At 39.0% G+C, this 17,174-nt stretch overlaps 1 protein-coding gene across 2 annotated transcripts in view; it reads left to right on the top strand.

Moving 5' to 3' along the window:
- KCNIP4 (potassium voltage-gated channel interacting protein 4) overlaps window positions 1-17,174 on the top strand; it is a 284,447-nt gene that overhangs the window by 94,745 nt on the left and 172,528 nt on the right. The window contains exon 1 of one of the 2 annotated variants that reach the window (XM_044418029.1): window positions 4,914-5,013. The exons of the other annotated variant lie outside the window; for it this stretch is intronic. Within the exon in view, the coding sequence (XP_044273964.1) occupies window positions 4,914-5,013 (100 nt within the window). Of the gene's footprint in view, window positions 1-4,913; window positions 5,014-17,174 lie in introns of those variants that run through there. 2 annotated transcript variants of the gene reach the window in all.

Genomic DNA, 17,174 nt, shown 5'->3' with positions numbered 1-17,174 from the left:
ATACTTTGATGCATTCAGTCAGCATGAGATTTAAAACTTAATTGTGGCATAAAAAATCGGGACATTCTTGGCTATACGACTTTGTGTTTTAGGATTGTAACTGCTAATTTGTGCTTTAGTATGAAAACATACAGTTTATCTCCCCCCTCTCCAAAATCCAATAAGCTAATATTAAACCTTTTATTGAAATATTTAGCCATTATTTGAGCAGGGACAATCACGCCTAAACTTCAGGCACATAAAAGTTCACCTAGCTTGGAGTACTCCATAACAGCAAGAGAGTGGGGGGCATGGAAAGGCTCTTAACATTTTAGGGGTTAGGGGGCATAATCCTAAAATTTCAGCTATTGAGCTGTGTAGAAAGGATGATGATGATGATGATGATGATGATATAAACACAATTACAAATTGCTACATGAGCTATGAATATTGTTTGGGATCTAGTGGGATCCATCTAAAGTAAGTCTTTGCGATTCTGAATTTTTTCCCTTGAGAAGGCAGTCCCTCTCGCTTTATAGAATGCTGGGCTACCATGAAGAGGAAGGGGTTCAGAAGCCACATACAGTATATTATGTGCAGCCATTTGAATCCTGGATGATATGAAGAGTTTACCTGAAAAATTGAGTGCTATGCTGTACTGCAGTTTCAGTTTTATTTAAAATGGCTTGATTAACACATTGCCCCAGCCAAGGGTTTGGATTGCTAAATTCTGGATTGTGATGTCTGAATGCAACTGCGCTAACAAACCATGCTTTGTTAACCATAAACTACCCAGAAAAAGAACCTGTGATTTGTTACTGGATTGTGAAACCATGGCTGTTTATATCATGGGTTTTCATTACATGTGAAATCAGAACCATGGGTTGTTTCACCAGGCTGGAGAAGCAGCAAGTATGAGTAATGAAGGGAAGAATAATATGCCAAAACTACAGCACCACAAAGTCAATGGGGATAAAGGTATGGAGTGTACCAGAGAGAAGGGAAACAACCCACAAATTGAAAAAACAAGCCATGGTTTGTTTTGCGGTTTTCTGTTTTGTAGTCAGCATGGTTTGTAGCTTCTGTGTAGCATGAAGTGCCTGCTCCTTCCCAATCTTGGAAGCTAAGCAAGGTTGGGCCTAGCTGAAATCTGGATGGGGGTCTTAAATTGTTGTGAACCACCCAGAGAGCTCCAGCTATAGACAGCATAGAAGTGTAATAATGATTGTTTGTTTGTCTGTCAACCAACCATGCCTTAAATAAGTATGGTATGGCAACCAACCATGCCTTAAATAAACCATGACTTAGCATTATGTGTGAACCTGGTCTTGTAATGCTTTTTATTATTTTGTTATTATTTATTTCACTTCTGTACTGGCCCACAGCCAAATATCTCTGGGTGTTTTTTTAATGTACAGGTTGAATTTTGTTAGCTTTCCACAGTATTGTTAGTGTTCATGTTTAGGCTTTGCTCTTCAAATGCTAACCTCTTCCTGATCCTGAAACATGATAGGATAGGAAATCTAGTTAAGACGCATGTTAAGAGAACAAAAAGGGTTTCCAACTGTTGAAAGTGCTGGTTGGGGCAGGCTGGGAGTTGCAGGCCTTTTTGCTGTCTAAATATATATCAGATTGTGCCCTTAGGTAGCACTGTAATTCTCTATTATTTGTAGCATGCAAAATGGTATACAATCATTAAATAATGAACTAACAGTAATAAATATATAAGATAAGGCAAGCAACAAACAGCATTACTCAATATATACCTGGCCAGTTTCACTTTTATTTATATCTGCTTGCCCAGAACATGACTGGAATAAACATGCTTTTAGATTCCTGAAGAAAAACTCTGTCAGAAAGCACTTGACAAATATGCATTCACAAAATGAGTACAACAGCACTGAAGGGCCAGCCTCATGCCCTGCCAGATCTCACCCATGCAAAACAGGTATGGAATACAGCAAGGTTGGCAACACAGACCATATGTGATTTTCCAGCTATTTAAATAGCCACCATGACGCCAACGGCTGAATTATTTGGGAGGACAAAACCCAGCTTTTTTTTCTTGAATGTAAGGCACGTGGAAGATTTTTTCTTGAAAACAACCATTCAGGTATCCCAGGAGCATGATTTTGCTTCCTAACAGGGTTTTTCCTGTGGCCACGATGGGCCCAAGTTTGCAGCTGGGAGTTGTGCTGAGCCAACTCTTTTTAAAATATAACTCAGTGCAAAGTAGACAAAAGCCTGGTTATTGCTTTATATTTTCCAGAATATCAAAGTGAGGTAATCGAATATTGAGTATCTACAACTGGACCACTGTATGTAATGAAGCAGTGATATGATGAATCTACCACTTGGAATCATTATATGCCTTGATTTCTAAAATTTCACTATCGTATTTTTAATAACGTACAAGGCATGTTCAAGATATTCTGAAATCCTTAAAAAGTTTTGATTACTTTCACAATTTTGTTGCCACGGGAGGAGAAATATCATTCTGGTCTCCAAATGTGAATTAGAATTGTGAATTGTATAATTGTGTCTGAAAGGCTTGTGTGTAACATCAACAACCATGATGATGAAAGTGACTCACACTGGCTGTTTACACTTTGCTGCTCAGTGCTACGCACATTACTGCATAAAACAAATCTCCTTGAAAATGTATTATCTCTGAAGTGAATAGGTTTTAAACTAGTTTAAGTATCCCGGTTTTTCCCCAAGGACTCCGAGCAATTACAATTCTGCATTAGGTGCTGAAAATTCTCTGGATGAAATCTTGTTAGATTTAGCAGTTGGAAGGGAAGCCAGTAGTTGGGCTGGAATGCAGGCCAAGCAAGGAGTCCTGAGAGCAGCTCTGATTAAACAACCCACTGAAGTGAGATGTATGCTATAAAGTTTGTAGGATCAGGTGGAAATTTATTTTCATTGTGTTACCTTGAAATGGGCAGCACAATGACTGAAACTCACCATGAAGGGCTGTGGCTACATAGGAGAACATGAGAGCTAGTGTTGGAAAATCTCAGTTCTAGTCTTGCCTTGCCATGAAGCTCACTGGGGAAATTTGGAGCAGTCACTGATTCTCACCATAACGTACATCACAGACTTGTTATTAGGATAAAATGGAGAAGATGGGGAGGAGGATGCAAGCTGCTTTAGGTTCTTTGCCAATAAAATGGCAGGATATAAATATAATAAGTAAATAAATAAATGTGTCTTGCATACAAAAGGCCCCAGATTCAATTCCATACAATAGAAATGACCCCATGTCTAGTATTTTAGACTCCTGTCTGGAACTCTGGAAGCTTCTGGCAGAGTGTGAAGCAGGGGCAGGGTAGTCACAATACAAAAGATAGCAGTGTATTTTAAACTGCTAAATGATGTGGTTTTTGCAGGACAAAGGGTTGGATCAGAGGAAGGGGACATAGCTATCTCTGGAACCCTGGAGGATCAGACTGGGACCCAGACAAAACCAGATTTATTTAGCTCATGTGCCTGAGGGTTCCCTGTTCTGGAGTGGACAATACAGAAGGAAATGGATCAGTGGTAGAAGGCAGATTCCAGAGTTCTGTGCTCATCCCCACTGGTAGCTGTGATAGTGTATTCTGTCCATCTAGAGTGATGGCACTGGAATGTAGTAGATGCTGGCCAGAGGCTCCAAGTCACCATGATGGTATGGATGCACAGCCTGGTGCCCTCTAGATGTCTCAGGCAACAACTCCCAGCGGTCCTGCCATTGACAATGTTCACTTGGCCCGAAGGGTGTCAAAATGCAAAACACTGCAGCATACTAGGTTAGGCAAGGTTAGTGTGACAAAGAAAGTGTGGCTGCGAGGCTCCATGGTTTCAAAACCCCAGAGTCTTACAGGTTTCCCAAACCTATTATAGTTCTACAGATCCACAGCAATTAAAAGTTATTTGCAGCCCCAACAAAACATATTTGTCCTATTGAATTTTTTAAAAAAAATATTCAGGTGTACAAGTCCTATTGGTTTTAGTAACACTTTCTAAAAAGTATCCTTAGGATTGCTATCTTAAGTTTTATAAGACATGACTCAGAGATATTAATTCTGTTCAGTGGACATTAATATTTTGGGGTAGTGCCCTCTGTTACTGAGCAGGCAGAAATTAAATTTAATCGAGGGAATAGAAGACTATTATACTAACCATGGGAACCATTTCCTTGCTTTCCAGGATGCTGATTGGTTGGAGAAGGATACAGTTCTCTCCCAAAGTGGTTACATGCACAATGGGGAAAGTTACCACCTGGCAAACAGTTGTCCAAATTCACTCTATTGACTAAGTTCTGAAAGAATATTGGCATATAACTTATAGAGAAGCTTGCAGTGTTGGTTTTTGAGAAAGAAATATTGAGGATTTAATCATAAATCTCTTGACTATTTGCATGTTCCTGGTCATACTTGAATGCAAAGCCTTTCAGCCCCTCAGTATCCAGAGCAAGTCAGTGTAGTAGTTAGCTTTGGTTACCCAGGCAACTGAATATCTACAACAATGCTACAGTATCAGCAGCGCTGGCATAAGAGGGAGGAAGAAAGAATATTCCCAGTTGTGCAGCTATCACTTCAAGAAGCCTAATATTCCACAGGGGACGTTTGCCGGTTGACCTCTTGGGCCCTTGGACAATCGGTACTTTTCTCTACACATGGCTGTTGTTGTATGTCAGAGTGATAATGAGCAAACGGATAATCCTGACAGGCCAGAGTTTATCCGGCTGCCACTTCTGGCCTCCGTTAGTGTAGATCGAATGTATTCACACTCTCTGTCAGTCAGGCATCCTGTCTCTCTCTGTCTCCCTCTTTCTTCCCCCCTTCCCTTGCTGCTGTAGATTTCTTAATGTAGTTTAATGGCTTTACAAAGAAAGCCAGGCAGACGAGTTTTTTCCTCAGTGGCTGTGCCAGACCATGACCTAGCTCAACATGAACCTGGAAGGGCTTGAAATGATAGCTGTGTTGGTTATGATTGTGCTCTTTGTTAAGGTGTTGGAACAATTTGGGCTGATTGACTCTGGCTTAGAAGGTAAGAGAGTGACTTTTAACATTATGTTTCATTTCTGTAAATGGTGAATCTTTTACAATGCTACCTGAGTAGCATAGCACGTACATTGGAACTGTTTCAAGGTAAATGTTTGAACTTTAAGTATTATACTTTCTTCTTCTTTCCCCACTCTTTGTGAAAATATTCCCAAGTGTTTTAGGGGAAGAGATATATGGTGGAAAGAAAACTTTCACAAAGGATCCTGGTAGATGTATTACTCAGCTTTTGCAGAATTTGTATTAACAGGATGGCACAATAACAATTTAGAACCAAAGCAAAATTGTTATGGAACATAAAATTTTATGAGTGAAGGCTGCAGCAACTACATAATAAATATTCTGTTTTGATATTCTGTACAGTATGGATTAATATGTTTGAAGTTTCATTTGAGAACATTTAGCATTGACTGAGCAGTCATGTAACTGCACTTTTGCATTGCCAAGTGCTTAATTTTATACAGCGTGTTCTAGCTTCAACATTCTTTATATTTCATTTTCAGTACAGAAGATATATGTGAGAAAATGAGTTGCTTCAGCTTTTAGAATTTCCATATAGCTTTGTCTGTACTAATACAAGTTGATAAAAAGTTTATCTTGTTTTGTTGAGCTGCATCATTTGCATAGTTAGAACAGCCCATAAACAGATTCTTTGGCTAGGAAACATTGTAGAGATGGAATTGTTTTCTCAAGTTTTTCAAGTCAGTAAGTTCTTGATATCATCTGCAAAGATATAGACTACAGTGCAAGCTGGTGAAACATTTTGAATGCATGAGAAAAGCCATGGCATGCAGTTGAAATATTCCATAAGCTCGCGTTATAGACAATATCAGTGCACATGACATAAAGAACCTGCTCTGTGAGTAGATTAAGGTTTTACAGCATAACCAGTAAAAATAAAAGCAACAAGATGTAAGTTTGCCACTCTGGCGCAGCTTAAAGTAATCCTGTTTATATAACCCTTTAAAGAAATGCCATCATTTTTGCAAGAAATTGGAACTGAGGGAAAGTTGCAGTACACACTGTGTTTTCCTCTTCTGTGTTGTGCATATAGGAAAACCACATATAAACAAGCTTTATTCAATTGTGGTACCCAGCACATTTGTATAAAGAAGATTATTTGGGAAGGCTTATGTGTCCATTAGAAAGAATGCATCCTATTTTGATATAAATAACTAGGTGTTTAGTTTTGTACAAATATTCATAGCTCCTGCCTTCATTTCACTGACATAATGGGCTAGAAAAAGCCCTTTGATTTCTTTCAGAAGTACACTGTTAAAAGTTAAGTACATAGTAAGAATTCAGTTTCATGAATAAGTGCACTTAAATTTTAAGTTAGGCTGGTCTGTTTCTGTATTATTTATTTGGGACTGCCATAGTAGATTCAAAAGGTGGGCTGCTGTTTTTCAGTGAGTGTTAAGGAACAGCACAATGTCTTTGCTTTGAAGAATCCTATATAATTGCTAAGTTTGTTAGACACTTCAGCAGAATGGCTTTTGCTAGTCTTTTTTCCAGTATTCCCCTGGTTAGGGTTGCCTCTTCCTCTTAACAATATTCTCTTTGAGAGACTTCCAGCTGAGAAAAAGCTTTGGAAGGAATGTTTGCAAACACACCCTTGAGAAGATTCAGAAGTGATATAAAGATGCCTGGGTATGTGGGTATGTGTTGGAATGTAATTTCAATGTGGAACATATTAAAATTATAATTGGATTAGTTCAGTCAACAAAAAGCAAAGAGGAATAATGATTTTTTTCTAGAATGTACTTTTGAGATGACAATATTATTTGATTTTTCATATTTGGAGATTATACCACTTGAAATTAGTAAATTAAAAAATCTGTTTAATATATATACTGGTTAGGATGTATTGTGACTGCATCTGATACATGTATGTGAGTATGTTTTTAAGTGAAAAACTTTTGAATGCCTCTTAAAGTTTATTTTCAGATGATTTACTCATTTATAGTTGCTTTTCATTAAACTCAATCAAATGCTGGCCAGTCAATATTTTGGATGTTATTGGGTGTCGTTCATATAAATTTACTCACCCTAGGTTTCAGTTTGTTGAAAGATCTTCAAGGTAATATTTCTTAACACCTAGTATTGAAAAGTAAGAAGTTTTGTTATGTCACTGAGGTTAGAACCCAAGTCACTTGACCAGCCTGATGCTTTCAAGAATGCTTTCATGTAAAGCATCATGAAAGCATGTGGGAGCAATGGAAGAGTGAGGATCCCCTAGCTCTGCAAAAGTCAGGGTGATGCATGCATGTTCCCATCCTTTAGCAGCATTTTCTCTACGCTTAGCCGCTGTGCCAGGAGATTCTTTCTCCTCCCCTCTCAGAACCTACCTTTTCCTCACTCTGTGCAGACACCACAAAACTGGGGTAGAAGCACAGAAATCAAAAGGAAACATAAAGCCAACACTTACAAGCCACCTACACATTGGCACAGGTGCCATCACATTAGGACAAACACTGAGGCAATTTCACTAGGTGTCAATGGATGTGAGTCTTCTATGTGATTGGGCTAGGTGCTTCCCTTCCCTTCCCTTCCCTTCCCTTCCCTTCCCTTCCCTTCCCAGAAATTACTGCTTGAGACAATTGTTCCTTGAGCAATGTTTGGCTAGTCTATTGGTTAAGTTGTGCTGTTGTTTTTAAACAATCCAATTGCCAGTGCTAATTTCTTTATTCATATTAGTAACAATCATACGCCACCTTATCTGCTAAAAAGCCATCAAAGCAGAGTGCAGTAAGTCCACTTGATAAAACCGAATCAGTTACATACACGGTTTGGGGAGGGTGCGGGATCATCTAAGTAGTTTACTAGAGGCACATGAGAGTAAAACAAAAGAGTTGAACTGATTAAGGCAAACAACACAAGAGGAAGAACATTTAGGACAGGCACATGTTGGTATATCTAAGGTGTATGTGGAGATCAAGACTTGCCACATGGATTCCTGATCAAAACAGGAATTCCACCTTAAACCTAAAGCTGTTCTTACAGTTTCAGGTTTTTAGCAGCCATATTATGGCACAGCTTTTGTTCATTTTTTTCCTGACACTACAAAATCAGGCATGCCTGATGATGGTGGCTATAGTTTCTGGTGCCCAGTCAGACAACCTAGGCCTACTTAAATAGCTATTATATAAGAAAAGGAGGTTGGTTAGTGATGGTTGGTGTTCATTAATAGTCTAGTGTGGGCCACACCATTAAGAAAATTTCTTTAATGCATGTTTGTCTATCATCTTAAATCACAATGCTTTTCAATATTCCTTTGATGATATCTGCAACAAAGAATCAGGCTAAAAACAAATACAGCATGCAAATACTGCATTTCGTATGGACATGCCAACCAGTTCTTAGGGCCAAACTGCATGAAGTTTTTGTAGAAGCAGCCACGAGGGCCAGAAATTTGGATCACGGACATGACACAGGAAAGGGGAACTAACTCTCTTTCACCCATGACATGGCCCTGATGCTAAGAAGGATTAGAACCATGTGGGGAAGTGGGCTTTCTGCTTTTAGATATCTCTTTCTTACCTTGCTTATGAGAAGGCTAGAGACATCTCGAACTAGCTGACTGATTGACTGCTACCTCCACAGCAGAGCTGTGGATTCCCCAAAGTTAGAATGGTCTTTCCACTCTGCATTTTTCCTCTTCCAGGTGGTAGACTTTCTCCTGTATCTGGGGCTTCTGCAGCATGGCAGCACACTCTGAACTTCTAAACAGATATAGCTAGTATATCTAGAAATACAGTCTTTTCCCCTGGACACATTAAAGCCAAAACAGACCTTATTTAAATTTATATCTAGCAGTTTTTCTCTTTTACTCTAGAGTAGGTGTAAATGGATTAGGGTTTTAGCACGGTGGTAGGGGTCTTTTAAGAGCTAGTTGTGGAGCCCTGTGCCAAATTCAGGATGAAAATGAAAAGAAGGCATAATTGCTAGATAAGAAGTTAAAGTAAGCTCTGTTATGACACTTAGATCTGACTTCGACTTTGTAGGGGGGTGGATTTTTTTTTAACCTGAAGGAACACTCAAACACGGATTTATCCACCTGCACATAGGGAGCAGCCCAGTTTAAAGCATACGCTCTGTGTGTGTGTATGGAGGGGTAGGGGCAGGGTTACTTCAGCCCATTCAGCTTATGAATACAGTGCAGTTTTCACTGTGTTGAAAAGGTGGTTTTGTATCTCACACAGATGGAATTGCAAGAGAAGTTGCAGAGATTATGTATTCAGGGAAGTGGTGTGTTAAGGAGTTTTTAACAGATACTTTGTGCACAAGTTCTCTGGTGTGAGGGTGGGGTGGAGGGGAGTAATTTTCTGTTCTTTCCCAAAAGCCAAAGCAATTCCCTCTGCTGTGTTGACATTTGTGGGAATCAGCATAACTGGTAATGTGTCTTACTTCTGAGTAGACATATATTGCGTGGGTTTCACCTAAGTTGTTCATCACAGCCCCATCATATGCTGACTTTATCAAGAGTAAGCACCATTGAAGGCAGTGTGATTTTCTTCTAAGGATTTGCCTATATGGGGTGCTTTCAACTAGTTGTTCCTTATGCAGCACTTAATTTCTACCTCTCATGTACACATTGGCAAATGCTGTGCTTTTTAAGGCTGATGGGGTACTTCCTCCTGTAGAATCACTGCTCCGCCATCCACCGCTCTGTTGAAGCTCAAGAACTGCACCACACCTTTAGCCACCAGTGAAATATATGTTGTTGGTAGTGTTGTTATGTTTGATCAACTCATCTCCAACTTATGGTAACGCTGTGAGTGAAAGCCCTCCAGAATGTCCTATCTGGACATGACAGCCCTGCGCAACTGCTGTAAACTCAAGGCTGTAGCTTCCTTTATAAAGTCAGTCCATCTCATATTTGGTGGTATTCTCATTCTGCCTTTGGCTTCCATAACATGATTGTCTTCTCCAGTGAGTCTTGCCATCTTATAATGTGTCTGAACTATGACAGCTTCAATTTTGTCATTTTTCTTCTAGAGAAAGCTCTGGCTTGACTTGATCCACTGGTTTGTCTTTCTGTCAGCCCAGGTTATTCACACAGCTTTCCTCCAGCACCATATTTTGTATGCATCAAATTTCTTCCTGTCAGCTTTTTTTTGCTGGCGAATTTTGATAGCCAAATGAAAGATATTCCTTGGGAAGAATGCAACATGAAAAAAAAGTAAGTAGTTAGAAGAATATGTGATACAATGGAAGAAATAATGTGAGGAGGATGGCTTGGGGTGTGTATCATGTGACATGCTGGAGGACATCATAATGCTGCTAAAAGTCTCTAGTGTGTATCCCACCCAGGGCAATTTGCAACATTTGATTACAAGTATTTGGTATGTGTTGAATACATTCCATTCATTAACACAGTTCCTTTGGGGCCCAGAGGGTGGCAGTAGTTACTTTTTATCAGCAGGTCTTGAAATAATAAAGGTGAATCATTAGCGTATGATGCTTCTGTAAAATGCTAAGGAAGTTTCTAATTCTATAATACGCTATTCAATTAGTTGCTCAAGAGGAGGGAGACACTCGTGCAGCATAGATCTGAGAATTTACGATCACTTAGTTCAAAAGATTATTGTAGAAAATGCTAAAGGACACCATGCTTCTAAGTTGCATTCCTCTCTCCATCATGCGGCATTTCTGCAGAATGTATAATAATACAAAATCTATTTTTAAACAGGGCCATATATATTGGCCCGATATATATATAGACACCAAAACATATAAACAATAAAATAATGTATGCCACTCTTCCCAATCTTTAGAAATCAAACTGCAAATGAGATTTTAAAAGATCCTGTCATTTTAAATAGAAATAAATGCTTGTGAATAAATTTATTATTGACAAATAAATTGCCTTTGGGGAGACTGTCTGCTGTTGTGATTTATAACAAAATAATAATTTACCAGTTTATCATCTTTATCCTATTTAAAAGACATTGTCTAAAAGAAAGTACTTCTAGCTTTAAACATGGAAAAAAAGTTGTTTCGAGCTAAATGGCTGAGGGGGAGAGGAAATCCTGTTTTTGTAAATGCTACATAGCTGTACAAAAGCTATACAAAGGGAATCAAAATTCATGCATGTATGTGTTAACTCAGAAATAAATCAAAATTAATTATACAGACTGACTTCCATATAACTACTCAAGTTGCAACCTTATTGTTTTACAGTCAATCTACTTTTGCATTCAGTAGCTGACAGTTGCCAACTTTCCAACCAGCCTCTGTAGCTGCGCCTCTAACAGTCTGGTAATGTACAGGTTTGTTCTTTTTCTTGACAGTTGTGACTCTTCTTATTGTCCAACAAGTTTTATTACCATGCATGTTTTTCCTCTATATGTGAACTGTTGCAGTAGCAGCTATACCTACCTTAAATGGTGTTTGTTCGCTGATGGAACAAAACCCTTTATTTTATAAAGAAAGGTGTCCTTGCTACCACTTTGTAACAAATGTGTAAGTGGAAATGGCAGATTTCAGCAGCATGTGGCTGACACTGATATTCTGTTCCCACATCTACAGTCACTAAGCTACAGTATATGCTGATCCAGACAGCAAACCACAAAGGACTTCACAATCTCTCCCACCATGAATCATCCCCATTGGATAAAGGTACAGGTTGTAACACTTGCACAGGGCATGCAAGTCATTCTGCTTTTTTAGGGATTATTATTTTGTATTCTTTTCTCTTGATGCCACAGGAAGGATAGGCAGGTTCAGCTAGGATTTAAATCTGATGGTTCTGCATGAATGTTTGCTTTTAATCACTGTGATTTGGAAGGAACTGTTTCTCCCCAGAATTTTATATTTTTGATTTGTTGGAAGTTTTCCAGAGCTTCTGAGAATAACAAGCTGCTGCACCTTGTATATGCTTAAGCAATAACCAAGCTAAAATCAAACTGCTGCCTCTGTATGACTGAAAAATCTACCTAGATGGTTTTTTCCCTGATAAAAACTGCCCTTTGCTACAATGTCAAAATTCATTCAGTTAAAGGAAATAGTTGTACATTACTTGAATGTAGCAAGGCTGCTATTCATCTTGTTCCCTTTGAAATCTGGAGTTTAAATTATATCTGACCTATCAAGCCCATGTGAATTGCAAAATGTTTGCTGTGCAGTGGGAACAACTGCTGTAAGTTGGCATCTCTGAACCAAAAGGCCTGTTTTAATTCTACTGTGTGATATGTGGGCATTTTAAAGAATCATTAGGTAGGCTATTCCACTCACTGTGGGATGAATTCCAGGAGAGTGGCCATGCTGGTTAGTTGCAGCAAGCAAAATGGAAGGTTTCCTGGAGCAACCTAAGTTAGCAAATGTGCAGTGGCATGAGTTTTTATAGGCTACGGCCAGCTTCACATGCATGAAGTAGCAGATGTTCCACCATTCAGCTTTCCCAAGTTGCATATAGTCATTGGTTCTGGAGGTACCAGTACTCAGCCTCCCCATTTTGGGAAGAATGTCTTGGGTTAAATCTGGATTTCCAGCATGCATGCTCATGGATACTTCTTTTGGCACTTAGTAACAGCTTGCTTCGTCTGATTTTAATTTTAATTCTTAAGATTATTTTTTTCTAAACAATAAAAATCAACTCAGAGATTTCCATGCAGTAAAGCAAAGTGCTTCGCACAGCACCTTCTTTGTTTGTGCTTAGAAGAGTATAATTTCGGAGTTCAGACCTCTACCTCTGCTTGGTCCTTAGGATCTTAAGCTAGTTGCTTGTCCATTAGTTTTACCAGTTTGCCTCCTGGGAAATGAGCCATACAAACCATGACAGCTGTTCTGTGGTACTCAAAAATCTAAATTTGGCCACTAACTCAAAGAGGCTAGGTGCTCCTGCTCTAAGGAAAGAAAATAGCTTATTTTATATTTTTTATCTCCTCCCCACTACATGTCTCTTACCCATGTAAAATTTTCTTACCCATCTCCTGGCATTTCTTCTCCCATTCTTCTAGCATGCCTAAAGTGTACCCTGTCCCCAACTGCCAGTTTTATTTATCCCTCCCTCTGGCTGCTGCTACATTCACTTTCTTCCATATAGTTTTCCTCTCTTACCCTCTTCCTCTTTATTTCCAGAACCTTGCCTTCCCATCCCTTTCCACAATTTTAAAGCTCTGCTTGGAGATGCTCAGGACTGAAGTGGAGACCCTGTGTCTGCAAATCATGTGCTGTACTTCTGAGCTGCATCCCTTTGGCCAAAGGAGCATTCACCCACCTACCAAGTCCTCAACTTGATCATGCATTCATCTAACCCTCTGTACTGAGCCTATGATTGTGTAAGCTGTATGTAGGATCAGCACTGCATTTCTGAGGTCGTGGATTGTGTGGACTGTACAGGATATAGGTCAGAGGAATAAATGGTCAAACGTGAGTGTAGCAGTTGCAGCTTCCCCTTTCCCACCCCCACCCTCCATATTAAATCTGCAGATATTCCACATGCATAGCACGCATTGGTACTTTGTACGTTTTACCAGGCTAGTTCAACAGAATAACACTTGTACTGCCCTTCTCACAGACGAACACATATGTTCAAGAATATTTTATTTCTTCCTACACCTGGAGATAATTTCAACACAATTTTTTACTATGTTTCCTTAGCATAGCTTGTTAGGGAGCAGTAGTAGTAGTAGTAGTAGTATTGAAATATCCTTGTTAGGCTTCTGACCTTTTCCAGTAAAGTCTGATATGATTGACTAAAGGGTTTGGCCTCAATCTGCTTTTGCCTTCTCATTCAGTTAAAGATTTGGTTGTAACCTGTTAAATATGAAAGATAAAGCTAAGTATTGGATTAGCAAAACTCTCATTAAATGATGTCTTATCTGTGAGTGAACAAGCAAATGGAGAAATAGAACAGGGTTATGAGCATTAGAGAACTGTAATGACTAAGGGTGCAATTTTCTGTGGGTCTCAACAGAAAATTACTTCCTTGAGAATTACTTTCTTCTGCCTAAACAAGCATAGGACTGCGCCCTAAGAGAATAAGCTGTGAGCCAGGAAATGCCCATTTCAAATATAATCTCACTCAGCAACAGAACTGTCAGGTGGCCTTACTCAAACCAAACCCATTAACCTTATCAGACTCAGCCCTTACTGGGCCTGTTCTGACTATTAATACATTGCATTTATACCCTGTCTTTCTTCCTCTTGTGAGGAACCAAATGTAACTTATATAGTCCTTCTTCACTTCTTTTAATCCTCACAACAATTCTGTGAGGTAGGTGACTGGCCCAAAGCCAAGTAGGGATTAGAATCTCCCAGGTCCCTAGCCAAGCACCATAACCACTGTGTCAGACTGGCTCATAGACTTGCTGTTGTATTTGGTTTCAAGGCGAAGTGTATGAAGTTCTTTGGAATTTGCGCTACACGGATGTTGTTGTTTTTATGTGCCATCAAGTCATCTCCAACTTATGGCAACTGTATGAGTGAGTCCTAGAGTTCCGGTTAGCTCTTGTAAATGTGAGGCTTCCTTTATAGTTCTGATCCATCCCTTATTTGGTCTTCCCCTTCTTTTACTGCCTTTGACTTTCCCTAGCATGGTTGTCTAGAAGTCATGGTTTGACTTCTCCAGTGAATCTTGGATTCTCACAATGTGTCCAAAGTAAAACAGCCTCCATTTCATCATTTTTGTTTCTTGGTAAAGCTCTGCCTTGATTTGATTGAGGGCCCACTTGTTTGTCTTTCTGTCAGCCCAGGATATTCAGAAAGCTCCCCTCCAGCACCATGTTTCAAATGTATCCATTTTCCTCCTGTCAGCTTTCTTCACTGACAAGCTTTCCCACTCTTACATAGTGATCAGGAATACAGTAGTCTGCATGATCTTGGCCATGGTCTTCAGTGAAGTGTCCTTAGTCTTGATTATATTTTTTAGTTCCTTCATTACTGTCCTTCCAAGTCTCAGTTGTCTTCTAGTTTCTTAGCTGCAATCACTACATAGATATTGAGCAATAATATGACTCTGTTGAAAGAGAGTGTCATTCATTGGCTCATTTCCTTTCTCTATTTGATCTTAAACTCTTTTCTTAATAGTGTAATAAGTGATTTCCCATCATATAATTTGTGCTAGGTCAAGCATATCTGAGTGGAAAGTACATCTATGCTCCATCAACTATGAACCATGCTCATGTGTTGAATTAGATGAGAAAAAAGGAAACGACAAAATAAAACCTGAAAACCCAGACATCCCCTATCAACAGCTTCTGAAGAATACTTTTCAAACAGATCAATTGCCTGATTCTTTATAGGCATGCCATGACATTTCACTGAGAATTATGCTAATTCTTTGACCAGTACCAAAGAACAAAAGGAAAGTGAGAATTGGGGCCTAATTCTAAACACATCTTCAAGTTTCCTTCATCTGTGCAACCAGAAAAAAGTATCCTCCTGACGGTCATCTTTAAAGAGAGAAAGATTGCAGCTTCATAAAGTGTTGTTATAAGCTTGCTGCTTTTTATTTAACTTGGAAAACAAAGTGAACCACTGTTCCTCACCGGAAATGTTATAGATAAGTGAATAGTGTGGCAATGTTTTGGTGTTGTTAGAGGGAGAAAATTCAGAATCTGGGGAGGAAATTGCAGCCTGACTTATTATATTGGACATTGGTCGCAACTGAGCTGAAGTTAGTAATGACTCATTCCTAATGAAACTAGTATGACTTGGTGCTTCCCTATATTGGTGCTTTGCACTTTCCTCATTCTACAAAAATGACTGGAAAACACCAAAGAAGCCCTGGAGGAGGCTATCACTGTGAAAAGGACCCACACACATTCATGAGTGAGGAACCATGAGTATACAATAAATGCCTCATGAACAGAAGTCCTTAGTTGCAATGCCTGTTAGCACTGATGCAGCCACACTCAAGAGATGTAACTAGTAGACCTGAGTTACTCAAATATGTATGTATCAAGGTTATGCTCATTTAATCCTTACTGTTCATGGACTGTTGGGAATGCCAGCTTGGCTAGGTTTAAGAATTCTATGTAGTTACCTATGTTAGTAACTATTGTCAGATTTTGAATTTTGCTTAAACCTTTTAAGCAAAGGTTGTTTTCTCAGCTGCCTTCTCTATTTGCCCTTCCTTTCTTTTCTCCTGTTCCCCAAACTTCTTAGAAGAAAACAAGCAAACAGCCAAAACAATCAATTTAAACAAGCCCTTCTGTAAATATGACAACTGATACCACTTTTGCTATGAAACCCTTGACTTGATCCTAGACAGCTGTTTGGGACCACAGTGAAGATTTGCACATGGTCTTTGAGGATTCTTTACAGGAATGTGAAAATGGAAGGCGCTATACATTGATTTAAAATTAGTTGGGTTTTGTCTTAGCAAGGGGTAAAGGATAAACAAGGAAACTTTGAAAAAATAAGTCACCTCTCTCATTATCTAAATCTTTTTTTCCCTTGTTTCTTTTTAGCTTTCCATCTCCATCCTTGTCCAACTCAGACTGTTTGCTTTTACAGTCAACATGCTGTAAAAGCTGTACCCGTGAGAATTCAGAGATTATCACCTCACCCACAAAAAATTGATCTGGAAGAATGTGGATCAATTTCCAAAGCATCCTCTGTCAAAATGACCCCTTTGCTTTTGTCCTGTGGGAGGTGGACTTTGTCACCATTCTGAATTTGCCCAAACCATCTCTTTAAAAGAGTCCTTTAAACAAAGTAACACAGATGTTTTTCCATTTTTTTTTTTAACCCAGGGGCAGAGTTTGAGGCTGGAAAAAGTGTTGCTTTTTTAAAAAAAGTTTCATTATTGGAACATGGTGCACCCCAACACACACCTGTGCACGTGCATACACTTTCAGTATCTCATATTCAGAGTTGCAAGACTGCATTATTACACTGACAATATTTTAGCTCTTTACTTATGTCATACTAGGTCAGCAGTACTTTTTTAAAAAGAAGGTGGAGAGAGAAAGAAAAAGAACAGCCAGATCACCATATCTATTTCTGACTAGGAATTCTAATTAAACATTTGTGCCAAAGGTTGATTGTATGTTAATCAGCTCAAACAAACCAGAACTTGAGAATCTTGAAGCGCATCTAAAGGTTTATTTTTAGATTCAGAGTCAAGAATGAGGTGAAATTAAAATTTGGTATCTCAGATGCAGCAAAGCCAGAAAGATATTTTTCATTCCAAGAAGT

This window comes from Varanus komodoensis, unplaced genomic scaffold (assembly GCF_004798865.1).
Source record: "Varanus komodoensis strain SLA01 unplaced genomic scaffold, ASM479886v1 scaffold9, whole genome shotgun sequence".
NCBI classification, from domain to species: Eukaryota; Metazoa; Chordata; class Lepidosauria; order Squamata; family Varanidae; genus Varanus; species Varanus komodoensis.
The sequence above is the reverse complement of the archived record's forward strand: the minus strand, read 5'-3'. Positions and strand labels throughout refer to the sequence as shown.